This window comes from Geospiza fortis, unplaced genomic scaffold, assembly GCF_000277835.1.
Source record: "Geospiza fortis unplaced genomic scaffold, GeoFor_1.0 scaffold41, whole genome shotgun sequence".
NCBI classification, from domain to species: domain Eukaryota; kingdom Metazoa; phylum Chordata; class Aves; order Passeriformes; family Thraupidae; genus Geospiza; species Geospiza fortis.
Genome location: NW_005054299.1, coordinates 14,258,504 through 14,274,375, shown reverse-complemented (window position 1 = coordinate 14,274,375; position 15,872 = coordinate 14,258,504). Strand labels below are relative to the sequence as shown.

At 36.5% G+C, this 15,872-nt stretch overlaps 1 protein-coding gene across 2 annotated transcripts in view; it reads left to right on the top strand.

Moving 5' to 3' along the window:
* The first annotated feature begins 517 nt into the window (after positions 1–517).
* AKT3 (AKT serine/threonine kinase 3) overlaps positions 518–15,872 on the top strand; it is a 139,652-nt gene continuing 124,297 nt past the window's right edge. Inside the window, exon 1 of one of the 2 annotated variants that reach the window (XM_005416229.2) lies at positions 518–675. In XM_005416229.2, coding sequence (XP_005416286.1) covers positions 630–675 — 46 coding nt within the window. In that variant the 5' untranslated portion in view covers positions 518–629. Of the gene's footprint in view, positions 676–14,103; positions 14,667–15,872 lie in introns of those variants that run through there. The other variant, XM_031059112.1, reaches the window with a different exon arrangement.

Here is a 15,872-nt window from a genome sequence, read left to right as displayed (position 1 = left end):
ACTTGGAGATGATGCTGTTTTTGAAAAACTCTTGTATGTTCAGGGTTTGTATTGGCTATAATAAAATTATAGCGGAAGTGGCAAAGATGTAACCTGCATTCCATTTTCTTACACTCTCAATATGATAGGTAGCCATAATTGTCCTCTGCATGGTATCTGACAGCTGTGGGAGCAGGGAAAGCTCCTGTGTGTTCAGAGTTGGGTTTTTGAAGCAGGACCGACAGCCTTTCATTTAACAGCATCCTGTGCATTAGTACAAGAGAATTCTGCTGTGTGCCTTTTATAAAAGTGCCATATGACTTAAATTTTAACACATTCTGCTGCTTTTTAGTATTGTAGTGTTCATGGAAAATGTGCTGTAAGACTAGAAACATGATTGTGTTATACAGTTAATTAAAAATAAAGGCAGATTTTTAATATGAGCTCAGTCAGTGAAATACATCAACAAAGACTTTTTTGTTGGCTGTCAAGTGAGAAAACCAGAAAAGACTCAAATTCTTTCTCTAATATTTCCTTCCAGTCTGACTCATCAGTAGAAATTGTGAAGAGCTGCAGAAGAGAAGCCAAACAGACAAGCTGATAACTCAAAGAAATACTCGTTTGAGTTTGGGGTTCGGAGTGGAGTCATCATGAGCGATGTTACCATTGTGAAGGAAGGCTGGGTACAGAAGAGGGGTAAGTTCTACCTTGGCATGGAAAGTGCTTTCTGATGTCTCCTACACTGTGTGCAATGGTATTAATGGTTACATAGATGAATGTTCTTGATTTATCTTCTGGTCTGGAGCAAGCTAGTCTGACCATTTGGTCAGATTCAGGCCTTGTTGGTACTGATATGTAATCCTCAGCAGTGCCTCTGTTTGTGGGGGTAGCTGGCAGTGCAGAGGAAGTTGGACTCAGTCATTCCCACTTCACCCTGGACCTTGTTGCTGCTGCTGCTGTTACCTATGCATCAGAATAAGCTGCCTGTTGTAGCAGCTGGAAGAGGCCGTAATAGAGGTGTGCACTCAGGTTTGCCTGGAAGCTGCTGCAGATGTGATACTTTGTGGGAAATTCCCTAGATGCCAAAATCATTCAGTGTGGCTCAGCTTGTATTACAGATGCAAGTAGTCCCAGTAAAATCAACATAATAATTGCATAAAACTCAACATATACCTAATTACTTAGCAGACCTGGAAGCCATATGATTAAAGAATATGTTCTTAACTATAAGCCAGTATAAATTAGGATTTTCTGTTATGTTTGAATTCCTGTGAATTATTGAAATGTCTCTTTAAAATGTTTCACCATGTGATTTGCAAATTTGGGGAGGTTGCTGTATGTTCAGCTTTGAATGTGAAACCTCTAGAAATATCTGGCATTCATATCATGTGATGAACTTTGGATGAAATCTTCCATGCTTCATGCTGCTCTGCTTTAGGTTGTGGTTGCACACATGATTATTTTCAAAAGAATATAACCTCTCTCACAGAGAAGGGGTGATCTGGATTTTAGGGTGATTTATGCCATGAGTTTCTGTGATCCTAGCCCAGAAAGATCAGACTGCAATAGTGGGAACAAAATTACCCTTTAATTTAGAAAGAAATGCTTTGCTTCAATAGCAGTGTGTGAAGACAAAGATCATTATTAGCTTTGTTATTGCAGATTGACATTAAATGTCAGGGAAGGCAAGATAATGAGGGAAAAAGTTTATTATTCTTCTATTATTCCTGCATAAATTGTATTTCAGGAAGCATTATGGGTATTGTAAATGAAAATTAGCTAAACCATGTTAAGCTTAAGGCCTACTTCCTATTTTGGAGTATATACCTGTATTAGAACAAATAATATTTTACATGACAGGAAGTATTTAAATTTTGAAATTATTTTTCCTTTCTACCTTGTTGTTGGTTACTCAATTTGGAGATCTGATTTCCTTTTTTGATTATTTAATATAAGTTTCTTTCAAATGTATTTGAATTCTTAGGATGCTCCAAATAATTTTCTCTTACGTGACATCAGTTCCTTCAGGTAATATTGCTCATTCTTATTACAACTGCTGTCAACTCTGTGAGCACTTGATATGCATATATTAATTACTGGGATCCAGAAATGGACACTGAAATTCAATGTCTTACTTAATATTTGAAATTCTGAAATGTTAAATAAAGGTTTTTCTTCTTACCCTGTTTTACTATCAATTAATTGAAGAAAAATTGTTGACACCAAGTTCACATTTTGAGGTCAGTTTTGTTAGTAATTGTTTTCTTTTCCAATTAAAGACAATTCATGGCATGCATTTTTCTTTATAATGAATAACTTTGAATTTATGGTTGGTTTTTCTTTTCTTCTTGCTATATATAACTGTGTAGGTTTAAGTGGAAATTTTTTAAATTGCATCTAATATTGTCCTTAATTTTCTTTGCCTGACTTGTTCTGGTTGTTGATGAGTTAAAGTGTTTCTTTTGTTTGTTTCTGAAAACAAAAGGAAAAGCACGGTAGTGTTTCACAATGCTAAGAATTCATAAGCATTTTATTCAGTGGTCATACATTTCATGTAATTACCACTTTTACTCTGACCTTGCTCTGGAGCGAGAAAATCAAAGTTGCTAAGTGCATTTCTTAAATTTTACCAAGAAAAAGTATCCAGCTTTAATCTATATTCTGAGAATACGCTTGGTAAACACTTTGGCAGCTAAATATTCTCTGTCCGTGTAAAGAAGCATTGTGGGATTGGGTAAAGCTGTCTTGCTTCCACAAGTGATCATTCTGTTACAGTTTGGAAGTGAATTCTTTAATCATCAACACTTGATAAGCATTGGCTCAGTTCACAGGCTGGTTTTGGAAGGTACAAGCCATGTTCTCCTGGAGAAGGGTGAGTGTGGGATCTCTTCTCCAGGCAGACACTGAATGAATTCCAGCCCCAGTTATTGGTCCTTTGGACAGCTCCGAGCAAAGTGTATGGTGCAGCACACATTTCTGAGACTCCAGGCTGAATTTTTCTAGAAATAAACATTGTAAACCCTTCCTGCTGGGAACTTAGGGGCTTGGGCTGCTTCACTTGACTGATGTGTTTTTGTTATGCTGAGTTACTTGGCCGTGTGACTATAGCCCTGGACCTCTTAAAATTGTCCCCTTCAGCAGTCAGTATGGTTTGTGATACAAGGAAAGGGAAAAAAATCCAACTTCTTATTGTGATTCACAGCCCAGTCAGGAGTATGAGGATGACTTGAAGGTATTGGGATGAAAAACGGTTTTGAGGATCTGTCTAATGAGATGGGCCATTACAAAGGCGAGTTAGCCAAACTCAATGTAGAAATGAGAGGGGAGGACTAAAAATAGAGCTGGGAATCACTCTCTGAATTGAGACTCTGCTAGAGAGAGGCTAGGGAAGACAGGGTATGTTAGGGCACCATGAATGGCTGTGAAATGCAGTGAAAAGATGTTTGCTTTATTATTATTCTTAGTGCTGTATCCATGTCAGTAATAGAGGGCTGAGGGCTATATGTCTGTGAGGTTTTAAGCCTGCTGTTGAGCACTGAAGCCATGCAGCCTCACATCCAATTCTTCAGAGACCTATTTTTCTGTGTCTGCTTAAATTAGGCACCCATTAAAGTATTAATGTTTTACTCAAAGTCAAGAAATGGCAGGATTAAGTTTTTTTGAGACTGATCATACTTGGGCTTAGAGTAGTCTTTAGGAGAAGCAGTTTCAGTGTGTTGAGAGTAGATGATACTGTGGAAGAATAAGCTGTTGTATATGAAAGGCAAAACGAGCAGAGATGACAAGCTGGAGGTGAGAACTTTAGACAATAGAAGACACAAGACCCAGGGAGAAGCAATGCCTGAGAAGCTTGGGGAACCTTGGGACCCAGGTGAAAGGAGACCCTGAAGCAGAGACTGGGTGTGCCTGAACAAGTAAAGCAGCCCAGCAAGAGCAGCTTTGGAGAACGAAGTAATTGCTGATGGGGACTCGATGCCTATCTTCACTTAGTGCATTTGTAAAGTGAAGAGGGTGTTAATTTGGCCTGGCTTCTGTCTGCTTCTGTGCCCCTTTGGCAGTGGTGATGCTCCTGGAGTACATGGTGTGGCTTTGAGTTTCATCTGAAAGGAACCAGGTTTGTGCACTGTGGGACTGCTTCAAGCGGCAGATGAAAGTGCATTAACTAGGGTGGTGGGAGGATTTGCTGCAAAAGCACTTTCCTTATCTGAACCGAGGTACTGATTCAGATCCCTGTGAGACACCAGAACCTGAACAGGTGGAGAGCCAGCAGAGCAGTCTCCTTAGAGAGGAGTCTCTGCTCAGGAGAGAGAGGAGTGGGAATGTGTTTTGTAAGAATGGCTTTATGGTGATAACTTCCTGTCTTAGATCCAGGGACAAGGACCAAGAAGCTCATGGCCTCGGTCCACGTGAGGCTGCAAAGATATTTTTGCAGTTCACTAGCTCAGTGAGGATAATTTTTGTTTCTTGCAATGTTCTCCAGTTATACCTGTAGCCAGATAAGGAGAGAGATGCACTGTCTTCCTTTATGGATTTACTTTTTAGATGACACTGACATTTTTCCTTGTAATGCATACAGATGAAAGGGAAGCAGTTTTGACTAAAAACCTTAAATAGAGTGACCTGAACCTTGTTGCTGATACACAGAAATTAAATATTTGACATTATTGCAGTTAGTGTAAGCACTCTGCAGTAATTGCTGAAATGACTTTGACATTTTGGATTTGCAGAGGACAGTGTTTTGCAGAGCATCTTTAAATTTATGTAAAAGTTAGTATCCTTAATTTTACTTAACGTGGTTTTACTGTATTTACTAAATTAAATTTAATGATTTGCAGAGAGGGATACGTGTTTATTTTATCAGTTTGGAAACAGATTTTTTTTACATTATGAACATGCCTAGTGTGATTAGGATTTTATCATTAAAAAAGTGAGTTTTATGCATATAATTCATGTGGTATTTTTTCTTTAAAGCCAAAGTTTTCTGAGTTGTAGACTTGACCTTGTCTATGGTCTATAATAGTCACAACAATTAGATTTAAGAATCTTTCATAACTATGCTTAATTGCAACCTAATTTCTTTATATATAACCTGTGCACAGAATTTCAATTAATTTAAACATATGAAAAGAGTTAAGAGTCTCTGTTACCATGTTATTGAAAGATCATTAGGGACAAAGGAAGAATTGACACAGATGCTAACTTTTTAAAGGACCCAGTTTTAAATTTAACATGTCAGCTAACTTTGTGTTTAATTGAAAGAGCAAGGCTTTGGTTTTGATGAGGATATACCTAGTGTGTAAGGCACAGCACATGGCTAAATCATTGTTTAAAGTCAAAGCAATGTGTTGTCAGTTTAAGTTAGTGCCTGTGTTGCCACACTTCGATGCCTGACCTCTGTTTGGGCTTTCTGCTGGTGTGGTGCGTTGGGTGATGCAGCTTGCCATGGCAATCTCCACATGGCTTGCATGGTACAGGGACCAGCATTCCAATTTTGTTGAGAGGGAACCAGAGTCCAAAATTGTTGTGGCTTAACTGTAATCAATTAAGAAGTTTGATGTAATGAGATGGTGGTAAAAAAACAGATGTCATGAAGCTTCCCTGTAATGAGATTGTCCTGTAAATAGTGTATCATTGAAATACTGTAATAAGATTTTTCACTCAATGTTATTCTTTTTTTTTCTTCTTCTTTTCTAAAATACCTTTCATAACTTCTTAGTATCTAAAACTGAAGTAGTGTTAGTATTTCTAAACTCATACAGTTCATAGAATGTGTTTGATTTACTGTGATGAGATTCACTCAGCTCTGCTCTGTTTTCATTTTTGAGATTCAGGACATTATGCAGGTATCATGGGATTTTGAGAAATAACTGTGTGGAAAATATTTACTATTGTTATATCTTCTATCAAGAAGAATAAATAGCATAGTGGAATAAATCTATTGTTCCAAATAGTAATAGAATTGTTGTTTAAAGTACAAATTATTTATAGTCTTAGGGTAACATGCCTTCTCCCTCCTCCCTCTGGCTCAAATCCAGAAAACAAACTGTATTATTTCATGTAGTGGACATTGGGTTTTACAGTTGAACCAAGACCAAACAGATGTTAATTTTGGAAATACACTCTGGAGATTGAGTTCATGTGGTATGTTTGTGGCTTCTTTTGCCTCTGTTTTGTTGGGGTGGTTTTTTTTTGTTTTTTTTTTTTTTTGGTATGTTTTTTTAATGGGGGCATAAATGCCTTGATTGGAAAATTAATCTCAGAAGTTATGGTATTAATTGAGTGTTATTCACAACCTGTCAGAAATCTTGTTTGCAGATTGTCTGAATTATTTGAGCAATTTAGCACACCTCTAACGAAGACAAATTTAAATAGACTATGTTGAACATCTGCTACATAAAGTAGAAGAAATCGAAATTATTTTTTTCTAATTGTCTTAGCAAATAGTAGTTTAAGGTAAAGTCTTGATTGATAACTTGAAACTAAATAAGCCTTTCATATTGTAGTTGTTCTACTGTAATTCTATCTAATTAATTCAAAATGTGAAGTTCCAACAAAATATATAATTTAAAAGAGGCAGTTTCATGTGGACCAAAGGGAGGAAAAATGGCAGTGTGACGTTTCTTATATCCTTATATGGTAGCTATATATATTTTTTTTAAATTCCCAGATAGTTAAGAGATTGCTGTATCTTGCACTCTGTAGAAATGGATTTACATAAATCTGTAAAGTTGCTTGCAGTCAGCACTCTTTGGGGGTTATTGTTTGTTTGTATGTTTTTATTGTTGGGCTTTTGTTGTTTTTGGTTTTTGATTATTTGAGTGTTTTTTGGTTTTTCCCCCCCACATATGCTATGAGCAGATTTATGTATTTAGGTGCTGTTTTCCTGCAACTACCCCACTGGGAGAGGAGCCTCTGAGCCCTTTCTCTGTCCCACTCACTTTGTAGCTGACTACCCAGATCTTCCTTTTGGAATAATGATAACCTTTTTATCCATACTTTTCCTTGAAGAGGATCAGAACCATATGAAAATCTTAAACTTGATGTAACTAGGATGAGGTGCTCTCTTTGCTAAATAATCTTATTACAGATACTTTTTAGGTAGTGCAGAGCTGAGTGTAATTTTTGCAACTCTTCTACTTGTATTATTACCAGTTTCTGTTCTTAAAGACAGTTTGCAATAGAAGTTGAAGCATGAAATGCAAAGTATTTTAAACAGTCTCAAGATTATCCTTGTTGCAATATCCTTGTTGAATGCCAGTTTAGATAGATGTGCATGGTTGATTAATTTTTAAATTTTTTAGAATTGTTTTTATTTCATTGTAACTATAATAGAGACAGTTACCAGTTTTTAAATGGCTGTACAGTTTTGATTCTCATCAATAAAAATGAAGCTCTCATACATGGAGCTGTATTGTAGATGATAGTGGCGAAAATTCTGTTTGTTTTCCCTGCAGTTGCTTGTAAGGCATATTTCTGGTGCTTATCACTTTGGGCTTAAAGCTTTTGCATATCTTGAGTATTGTCGTAGAAAAGTGCTTTTGCTACTCCTGACAGCAAGAGGTTGCTTGTTCCACAGGAAGCTACTTGGGCAACGGGTGTTTTGGAGTATTCTGGACCCAGTGGCCTTTCATGTTCTTGTACGTCTGTTCCATTTCCTGTGTGATGGATACTGCCTGGTTGCTCACGTTCTGAAGGTTTTCTCCATTCATGCTGCTTTCTCTTATTCACACTACTTAGTTATGCATGAAGCAAGGATAAACATTTTCTGTTGCAGGGATTAGGGAAGCGAGATGTTAACAATTCATTGCCCTTTTCCTGCTCACAACTCTTTTGGCCTGGCAGTACTGCTCGGCCGGCCAATGTCCAAGGGATGCTGTTGGGGAAGAATTTGAGAAACCATTTGGCAAAGACATATTTTCTGCTTATTAAAACCTCTACTTTTTACTTGAAGCTTAAATAGTCATGCTGTATAATACCTTTGGCATACTGTAATACATTGGTTACGCTTGAATTTCCTTTGTGTTTGTGTTACTTTTACGTTGTTTTTGTAAGGATAATATGCTTGCAATACCAGAACTTCTGATACCTTGTAAAAATCATCCTCTCTCAATATACCTACGTGCCAGTCCCAACAAATCTCCCAAGGCTTGGTGGTTTATTTTATTTAAGAAGCAGTCTGTGTACCTGTTCTTCTCACCTCAGCTAGGTCAATCAGCTTATGCCTCTGTGGGAACCACTTCTTTAATGCTGCCCCTGCTGTAATCGTCAAAAACATTATTGAGGTCAGCAGCTGTGACTTGAAACTAGGTTCTGAAAAACTTGTAGGACTGGACTAAGAACTCAGAGTTTTAGGGCATGAGACAAATGAGACTGCAGATTGAGATATTGAAAATAAGCTTTTTTTCAATAAAGAAACTTTAGGGAGAACACCAGGGAAGGAGGTTTTATAACCACTCAGTGCTGTCTTGGTTGTCTTTTGTTTTCTGAGAGGAACTGTTGACCCTTCATGAGCATCTCTACAAATTGTAGACAAAATGAGAGGCTTTTTTCCATTAAAACATGGAAAGATGCTGGAAGTGAGTGAGATCTGTTCAATCTTTTGAGTTCTTGAGAGCAGTTTAATCTAAATTGCAGGCACAACATTGTTGCTTATTTCCAACAGCACAGACCTTAACTTGCACTGGGAGGGATTCCTCTTCCCAGGGTAGGACTCCATCAGCATAATAGGGGCAGATCTGTTGAGGCATGCTTAGATTTTGGTTCAAGCTACATGTGAATGTTTCTAGAGCTTTGCTTTGGATGCACTGTCATGTCTGTTCTTATGGACTTGGGGGGCCCTTGGCAGTGGGAATGGATAAGTGGTGGTCACAGTGTAAGCCACAGCTTGTAGTAGCTGTTAATTGGGAGATTCCTTCAGATGTATACTCCTTAACAGTAATGTTAGTGTACCTCCAGTCTCATTTTTTCCAGTGCTCTTTAATACTATCTCTGACTAGTACTACTTACTCTTACTCTATCTTTCAGCTAGTCTACATTGCTATTGGTTCCTTCTCTTGCAATTCAGGGCTTTGTTAGCTTACTTTATATAAACCTAAGTACATTTCTTTGTAATCAGATCATTGCAACTGACGTCTTATTTACTGGAAATTCTTAGTTTATAGTTTACTTTCTAACCAAGTGCTTTCTTAAAAGCTGATAGGAAGATAGGAAATGAATGTGTAGATGCCAGAACACTGATAAGAAAACACACTTTGTTTTTCTAGATCTTCTAGATCTTAAGAAGATCACTTACAAATTGATGACTGTCTTGACTTCGGGAGTAGTCTTCTCAAAAATACTGAATTACAATATGGTGGCATATTAACTGTGTAAAATTAGAAAGTTTCCAGTTTCATTAGTTGTTACCATTTTTGCATAGAAATTCCAAATTGTGTAATCCTCAGTTATTTACATTTGAACAGCTGAAATGCAAAAAAAAAAAATTAGTGTAATTTAATTTTACAAATTAAAAATTTCAACTTACACATGAATATTTTAAATGAATTTTTGTTGTAAATATTGTATTTAAGATCCCTTTGGATGGTTTTCAATCTCAGGATCTTATACTTTTAATTAATACCATGCGCATAAGATAGTCTTTTATCAACATTGCCACAATAAGAAAGTTACTGTAACCAGAGCAATCTTCACTTATAGCTAATTAGGCTGAGGTACTGAGAACCACACCACCAGCAAGAGATTTGAGGGCTACTGGATACAAAAGCCCTGTGATTTTGGTTGTGATAAATTTATGGACAACCTAGTTCATAGTGAAGGAAGACCTATAAGATGGTAAATTATATAAAAAACTAGGCCAGTAGTACCTTAAATTTGGCACTCAGTGTTGTGGAAACCTGAATTTGTCCAAGTCACAGTTTCCCTCAGATAAAGCTGAAATAGTATTGTTACTACTCAGAGACTTCCTGTATGTGAGTGTGTTTATCTTTGTGAAACTCTAAACACCTTACATTACAATATTCAGGCTTTTAAAAATAAAATTTTATATAATTGAAATATAATTTTTGTATAGGAAGCAAAATCAATCTAATAGTTGAAATTTAGTCTGAATGAGAAGAAGTGGATTTTTTTGTCTTTATTTATCCTGACACATTGCAGAGGAAGATGTAAAATCTGTTAGGTCGTACAAAGAGACAACTTTTTAAAGAAAATGAAAAATCTTAACGTTAGTTCTTCTGTTAGGTGTCTTCCAGAGAGACTGGAGGAAACCCTTGAAAAATGATCCTTGGGAGAATGTAATCTGTAGGAACGTGACAGCATCTCTGCCTATGCTTGCACACTTTTGATCTCATGAAACTGCAGATGGATTAGTGGTATAACTTTTACACCCATAAAATTTCCTTCAAAGTAGTGTGCTTCTATATAGCATCTTTTGCTTTACTTTGAGGCTGGTATTCACTCTGTTTTGAACTTTGTTGGCTTTTTTAATATAGTGCCAGTTTATGCATGCTGACTAATACATTGGAAACTTTTCTGAACAACTTTATTCTTATCTTGAGAAACAGCAGCAGCTACTATATTTTAATTAGAAGCTTGCAAACTTGCCCCTGATGCTCTTCCATGTTTACTTGAAACTTAAGTGGAAGCTGTTGCTGAAATGGGGGAAGTGTCATGTCCTTCCCTAGCTTGGTTGTGTTGGCACTTGTGCTCATAATGGTGACATGGTGAATCATGCCAGGAAATTTATCTGGCTGAAAATGAATCTATTTTTATTGTCCTAACTAACTTTCAGATGGATCATTTCCCTGACCTGACTCACCATGGAGCTGCACAAACAGCAGAGCTTTCAAACACAGGAATGGGAGAGTGGCCACGTGGAGGGGCAGGACAGCTCCCTGCTAGGGGCAGCCCCCACCTTTGCAAGAGTGAATTGGGTACAGAACTGCACCTAAAACTTATATTGTCACTGCCACAGGACTGTGGCGCAACTAGTTTGTATTTCAAGATGGTTTTCTTTGAAATTTGTGTTTAGAAAAGAACCATTGATTTATTTTGTCCTAGTCCTAAATGCGATGGAATTAAAAAATGCCCCCAGGAGGGTTAGCTAATTCCTATTCCTGTGTGTTTATAGATTTTAAACAAACAGAAACTTTTCACAGAAGAGTGGCTTGGCTAATGTCTGGAACATTGTGGTTCCTTAATCTAAATAATAGAGTAGCTTTGTAATCCTCTTGTGTTTATAGCTTGAAAGGTGTTTAAAAAGCATATTTTAACCAAAAAACCTCTCAAAGTTTATGATAGACAGGTACTCTTCTGAGGTTAGTGAGTTGTTGGCTTCTAGGTATTATTGCAGATTAAAATGATACTTGATGGTTGTCTGAGTTCAGAATATTCATAGTGTGTTGGTGGACAATCAATGAAACTTCAGATAATGTTAATTTGTGAGTCTTGAGTTTTCTTGTAGATTTTCTGCTACATTAGGTCAAATCCTTATAAAGTAGGTTTTGTCCGAATGTCATTCTTTGCAATGAATACCTGTTTCTGGGTTTGCTTGGTTATATAACAAAGTTTGGAGAAGGATCACGTTCTTTGATTTCAACTTACACATGAATATTTTAAATGAATTTTTGTTGTAAATATTATATTTAACATCCCTTTGGATGAATTTCAATCTCAAGATCTTATAGTTCTAATTTATACCATGTGCACAGGATTTTATGTGAAACTGCTGTTGGCACAAAGAGGCTTATGTAGAGATAATGAACATTTCCCTTTTCAGCTGTCCTTGCTCCAGAGGTGACGGGGACTTGCTGTTATTTGCAGCTCTGTGAACCACCATGCTGATATTAGATGAAATTGAAAACTTCCTTGGCAAATGAAACAAACTAAGAGTCAAAACCCCCAAATGACACCAAACCAGCTGGTTTTAGGGATTTTTTCAAATACCTTGTGTTCCCCTACACCTTCTCCAGGATGAGGATCCAAGAAGTTAGCTGCAGATATTATTTAGTCTGCAAATGGACAGCTGGGGAAACAGTTATAGCATGTTATTTGTGGTGTATAATAGCTGTGTCATACTTAGCAATGTATTTGTCTGAGGTGTTTTTTGTGCCAGCTTCCTCCATATCCTTATAGTCATTAATAGATAATCACACAGACGTTGAGTGCATTGGTGGTGAGGTTTTAAAGGATCTGCTGTAGATAGGTAATAATAACAATACTACAAATAATAATATTAATACATTATTACTATTTTTTTACTATAGTTATCCCCCTCCTTCAATAGTAAAAACTTGACCCACACAAATAAGGTCACATTCTAAAAAATTCTAACATTAATAGGTTTTTTGGGTTTTTTTTGAGGAACATGCTTCAATAATTTAACTTATTCTTGCATAAGAATATAAAATCCAAATTTGTGTTGGTTTCTTGTAATGAATTTTCCTGTAAAAAAGGTAGCAAGTTGGCACTCCAGAGCAGAATAAAATAAATAGGGACAAAAAGGCTCTTTATTGGGAGGCAACATGAGTGCAGAAGCATCATTGTGTAGTCATCCAGAGTGTGTCTGACCTTTCCTCACAAAAGGAAAGTATCTCTATGAATTTTGGTGGATAGAAAACCACAGGTTGTTGAATTCAGTGAAATAATTGTCACTGGTAAATTACCTCACAGTAAGCATTTGTATTTTTGTAGTAAACACAATCATGCATTATAGCTTCAGCATATTAATAGCCTTTCCATTCTTGCAATCCACTATATTCCTTTAAAACCATCTGTGGTTCATGAGCTGTTGATGTCAATATATTTGTAGCTTTAGCATAGAGGAAAGTTTTATATTGATTACATGCATGGTTTATAAAAGGGGTAGCTTACCATGATCTCTTGTCTTTTGGCAATTAACATATTTAAAAATGCTCCAAATAACTTGCCATCCTTAGAGTTCTGCTTGTATTTCTTCACTTAGAGTATGATATTTTATTTTTTAACACACAAAGCAAGAAATTAATGTATTTTAATCTTTTCTCTGAATAAATAAGTATTAGGAATTACTCTCTACTGAGAAATTCCATGCATCATGATTTAGCCAGTGTCTGAGGAATGCAGTATTGCTGTTTAGAGCACATCCAATAGGAAGAGAATGGTGTTTGAAAATGTGCCATCTGAAACACAAAAGGTTTCAGTATGCATAAAGCCTTGCAGAGACTTAGAATCAGGATAGAGCTCAATAAAGCATGTGAAGTTCACTTAAGTCCTCACTGTGAAAAAAGAGGTGTCTTTTTGTAAATCTTAACTGCATTGATGTTTCTTTTCAACTATGGAACAGTGTAAGCTGCTGTGGAGCCTGGGGTATCAAGCAGGTACCAAGGGCAGTGAAGATCAGGAGAACTTTCTCAGAGTCTGTTTTAAGGATAATCTCCAAGGAAATAGCCTTTTATGCTCATACTGTGCTGAGCAGCACTCTTTTTTCTAAAAGAAAGATATGCATTGATGGTCTCAGCTTCTATTGTAGTTAAAGATTCTGTTCCTAGTTTGAAATTGTAGAAATGGAAGTATTGGTAATGTTTTCAAGTTATTTTTCTTTTGGTTCATACTGTAACTCTTACTGGATATTTCTGGTGTAGAAATCTGTCATTACTTTTGCCACAGTTGCTCTTTGGTCTTGTTTGACAGAGTCACTGGTAAATACTACAATATTTGCATGGCTCTAAGCAGCTGATGAGCCTGTTGAGATTGGTAAAATGGGAAGGATACAGAGATTGGAGAAGTTTAAAAGATGGGCTAGGTAGGCTGGGAAAGTGAGCAAGTTTGGTATGGAAATGAGGTACCTCTATTGCTGGATACAACATCAAGCAGTAATAAAATGGAGAAAGTTTAATGTGGAGATAGGGTTTCAGAAAAAAATACTGAAAGCTTGCATTGCTAACAGGGACTGGTAATTTTTATTTACTTGAGAAAGCATGAGATGTCTGAAACAAACAAGAATTCCATGATAATTGCAGTAACTTCTGTAATGCTGCAGAGCATCCTTGTCTTTCAGTGTTCAGAAGATGAAGTTAAAACCATTATTTTTGTTTGTTTGGGTTTTCTTGAGTGCTTTGTTTATAATACTGTTATATAAGGAAAAAATACAGACAAATAAAAAATTTCCCTGAAAACTCCCAGCTCAAATTCTGCACTGGAAAGTAAAAGAATACAAGAAAGGAATAAATTTATATATCTCAGTAGTAAGGTGCCTGTCATCTGGGGATTTCAGTAAGGAGAGCTAGCATTACAAATTGGCAAGGCAGCAGTTTCATTTACCAACTAAATAAGATACGGTCATAAAAATCCATGTTTTAAAGACCAGGGTGTGAAACTTCAACTCAGATATTGCTTTCCATCACAACATATGGATGTGAAAGCTGGAAATCCAACAAAGGTACAGACATCTAAATGCCTTTGAAAGCAAATGCCTTAGAAAAATACTATGTATTAAATGGAATGAATTTATAACAGATGCCAAGATTCATTAGACAGCTCAAAAACCCCTTGGCTCTAAAGTTATCCAGAAAAGAAGATGGAATTATCATCTGGAACATATGTTAAGAATGAAGCCAGAGCATCTGTCATGGAAAACATGCCACTGGGCAGCTGGAGAAACACACAAAAAGCACCAGCTGAAAGAGTCTCTCCATCAAACGACACCAAAGGTAAAAAGGCTGTGGGACATCACACTGGATGTGTGAGGAGTGGTTCAGAGCAGACAAAAACTGCACAGGGCTTTTGGCTCTTTTTGGTTTTTTTCCAGTATTATAAATTGCAGAGTTTTAGGTTGTTTTAATATTGCAGAGAGCAAGGAGTGATTAAAAGTAGAAGGTCAGAAGTAAAGAGTACAGGTTATTAAGTAGAGCATTTAATTATAATGTATTTTAGTTTATTTTAGAATTTGTATATAATTTCAGTCCTGAAGAGAGAAATAAGATTGTGTACTTAAATAAATCTTCAGATGCATTCCCACTGATTAGCTTAATGTATAATAGAGCATTCAGGATTATTTTAATAAAAATTCAGGCTTATTTTATCCAAGTAACCTACAGTTGATGACAGTACTATGGATTACCTTTTCTCTGAGAACCCTTGCTCTTATATTTTCCTACTTTTTTCACTTCATAGGAGTTCTAGAATTTCCAAACCAGCATCTCTCTGCAGTATGGTGTCTTTTAGCTTGCTCTACTATGAGCCTAATATTACAAAGGTTTGTGCTGGAAACTACAGAATTTAAATTTTGTGAGAGACTTTTAGTTGAAATGGAAGCTTTCAAATCTGTTATCTCAATCTGTCTCTTGCTCATGTGTTATGCAAAACATTTTATTAAATATAAGGATTTCAATGAAGTTTGTCCGAAGTAAGCATTCAGTAATGTCTTAGACTAGGTAAATAGAATTGGTTTGTGTTTTATTTTCCCCTTGTGATATTCAAGGAGGGGAAAAAAATCTCCCAAACAGCGGTGTGGGTGTATGTGGGTGTGGGTGTGTTATGGTTTTTGGGTTTTTTTGTTTGTTTCCTTGGTTTCTTGGGGAGTGTTCTTTTTTTTTGTTTTGTCTTGTTTTGTTTGTTTGTTTTTGTTAATTTGGGTTGTTTGTTTCTCCCCCTTACTGAATCATCTCACTGATCCCAGCCTAGCACATGGGAATGAGTGTATCCTGTGAGAAATTTGAACAGCTCACTCACCTTCTAGATGCATCTTATGATTCTAAGTAGTGAACTAAGACTGTTAGTTCCACTTAGCAGGATAACAAGTTTAGGCAAAATGAGTAACTCTTCAAACATATCCAAAGTTTATTGATAGCTGCAACTTTTCTGCTTCTTCCACTTACAGTGCATGAACGTTCCGGTGATTATTTATTAATGCCTCA